At 40.9% G+C, this 2,952-nt stretch overlaps 1 protein-coding gene across 1 annotated transcript; it reads left to right on the top strand.

Moving 5' to 3' along the window:
* Positions 1-771: 771 nt before the first annotated feature.
* LOC110674866 lies at positions 772-2,083 on the top strand. The gene is made up of 2 exons (XM_021839390.1): positions 772-1,149; positions 1,204-2,083. The coding sequence occupies exons 1-2, from the start codon at positions 849-851 to the stop codon at positions 1,620-1,622; spliced, it is 720 nt and encodes a 239-aa protein (XP_021695082.1). The 5' UTR covers positions 772-848; the 3' UTR covers positions 1,623-2,083.
* Positions 2,084-2,952: the final 869 nt, after the last annotated feature.

Below are 2,952 nucleotides of genomic sequence, written 5' to 3'. Positions count from 1 at the left end.
GTAGAAAGTGGCTTAAATTGTTCCTCAGACGGCATCCCAACATATCTCGTCGAATTCCTAGTGCGCTGTCGAAGCAACGGGCAACTGTAACGGAAACGAAAATTCGAGTGTGGTTTGATCACATTCAATCATACTTTGACACGAGCAAACTTAACCATGTCGCTGCTGATCCCGTCCGTGTGTTCAATATGGACGAATCAGCCATCCGTCTGGTTCCAACCAGAGAAGAAGTTTTTGCGAAAACCGGAGCCAAATACGTACACACGAACTGCGCAAATTCGGAGAAAGAAGCATATACCACTTTATTTGCGGCTAACGCGGCTGGAAGTTTGGCGACTCCTCTTGTTCTGTTTCCCTACAAACAGCGAATGCCAGCTGAAATAGCCAGACATGCTCCCTCTGGCTGGGCAGTGGGAAAGACCCAATCGGGATGGATGAACCAGGAGACGTTTTACTATTATCTGAAGAATATTTTTCACCCTTGGCTTCTCAAGATGAAAATTACCCTTCCGGTAATTGTATATGTAGATGGTCACACATCGCACGTCTCTTATCAAACCACAGAGTTTTGTAGAGAAAACGGAATTGAGTTGATTTGTCTCTTCCCGAATGCAACCCACATCCTTCAGCCTCTGGATGTGGCATTTTTCAGACCTCTCAAAGCTCGTTGGAACAAAAGGCTGATAGAATGGAGGACTCATCATGCGGGAGAATCAATCGCCAAGCACGAATTCACACCGCTGCTTAAGAAAGCTGTCGATGACATGGAAAATTTGAAGAACACATTAACGAATGGTTTTCGAAAATGTGGTCTCGTGCCTTGGGACCCGAACGCCGTAAATTACGCGATGCTTCCGGAGGTCCACAACGCAGATCCTGAAGCGGCAAGTAATGGCACAGACAATTCCAGTGACCCCGAGGATGCGCAGGTCGCATTACTTTCGTCTCTTGAGGACTATCTCAAAGTTGGTCAGCTGAAGTTGTTTATGGAACATCAAGCTGCTGCCGTGTGGCCAGGACCAGCGGAGGATACGAACTTATTTTACGTATGGCAGCAAATCAAGAAAAATCATGTATTCCGTTCGTCCAACGAAACATCTTCCGAACTAGTTGATGCTTTCCAAGGATTCGACGAAGCTTCCCTTGAAGGTAATATTTTTTATAATGCACTCATTCAAATGATTCATTTTAATTATATTATAGATGAGCGCACTGCAGACAACCGAAGTTTTGCAGCACTATTGGACAGCATTGTGAATGAAAAATCTCTTGATGAAAACTCGCTTGAACTTCCGTTAGAGCCTACTATTTCTGCAAGCTCGTCAAAGTCATCACGTCCGGCTGAAGACATGAACAGCCGAGAGGATTTTCTTGAGAAAGCATTCACCATACCAACGGTTTCAAGAAAATCACCAAAGCGTGCGAAGTCAAATCGTCCACGACCACCTGCAGTGGCTACGAGCGAGGAGTTCCGAGAATGGTACAAAGAGATGGAACAGAATAAGGAAAACGAAGAACAGAAACGCCAAGAAAAGAAAGCTGCCAGAGAAACAAAAAGGAAGAAGAAAACTAGTAATGTAAAACAACGTCCGAAAACTAAGACACAAAAGCCACGTTTATGAACTGCGAACTTGATTGTAATTTTGAAAATATCAAATCAAATAAAGAACGTAAAGCATGTTCCTTTTAACGTGCCTCAACTAAAGTTTTTTTTTTATTATTTGCAGCAAAATGGACTACAAAGCAACTCCTGTTTGAGCGAAAATTATAAGTAAAATAGAAACTGAAATTATTTAGAACAAACGAGAATTTTAAACCATGCGCAATGTTAGGAACATCATGCGCAAAGTTTGGCACAATCTAGATTTTATGCGCAATGTTAGGCACACGGTATTGAATCACCTTTTACATTTCATTCAATTTTTATAATTCACTATTATTCTTTTTTAACTATGCTCCTTACTAAAGGGTTAAAGGCCAATCGTTGACAACGATTTAAATACTTAAAAACATATTTTGGCATTTTTTGTAGAGAAAATAAGATTAGAATTTCTTAACTGCGCAAAGTTAGGTGCGTACACGGTATATATTCAATCAGATTGAAAGGTACTCACGCGACATTACTTGCATTATGTGCATGAATTGATTTTCATTCGATTTTTGTCACTTTTGATGACAGTCCAATGTTTGAGATCTGGGCTCACAGTGACAGTTCGTGACAGAGGAATCCCGGCTCACTATGACGCACATAAATTTTGTATTGGTTTCTCCCTCCCAGGTCCTACCCATGATTCCGAACGTGGACGCGCCTCTGATATATGGTGATGCAAATCATTTAAATTTTATGCAAGCTTTTCACACTGTAGTTTTTTTTTCATTCCTTTATTAAGGTGAATTTTAGCACATCGACGTATGGCTAGTTCTTCACCTGACTAGGAGCACCGGAAGGATGCCCCAAGGGAATGCCGGATGGGCTGGTTTCCAAACACTCTACTTAGAATGGTTTCCACCTAGCCCTTGCGTGAAATAACTTGTTGGTAACGAATTTTTTTGGATCTCTGTTTTGCCATTTTCTCTATGTCCACGTTTGGTAAGATGAGGCGTTGTTAAAATCACGCTGGATTTTATCAAAAAAAAAATCCCAGGTTTCCTGTCAATTGACGACGTTGCGACGATTAGCTGTTCCGAAACGTCTCGTAAAATGGCATAGGTATACAGGAAATTGGGAAGTCGCAAAATCGAAAAAAGTGCAGTTAATTCTCCCTAACTCGATATTGAAGGGCCAACCAAATACCTTTCTATATCGAGATACAGAGCACATATGTTTCAGTTTTTTAACTTTTCGTTATTTTGTTAAAATACATTCGAAATATGTAGTAATTTTATCGCGAAAATTCAAAATTTAAAACATGGAAACCCCTATTTTACGAACAGCATACCGTGCGGGATCGA

This window comes from Aedes aegypti, chromosome 1 (assembly GCF_002204515.2).
Source record: "Aedes aegypti strain LVP_AGWG chromosome 1, AaegL5.0 Primary Assembly, whole genome shotgun sequence".
NCBI classification, from domain to species: Eukaryota; Metazoa; Arthropoda; class Insecta; order Diptera; family Culicidae; genus Aedes; species Aedes aegypti.
Note: the sequence above shows the minus strand (reverse complement) of the source record. Positions and strands in the feature narration are given on the sequence as shown.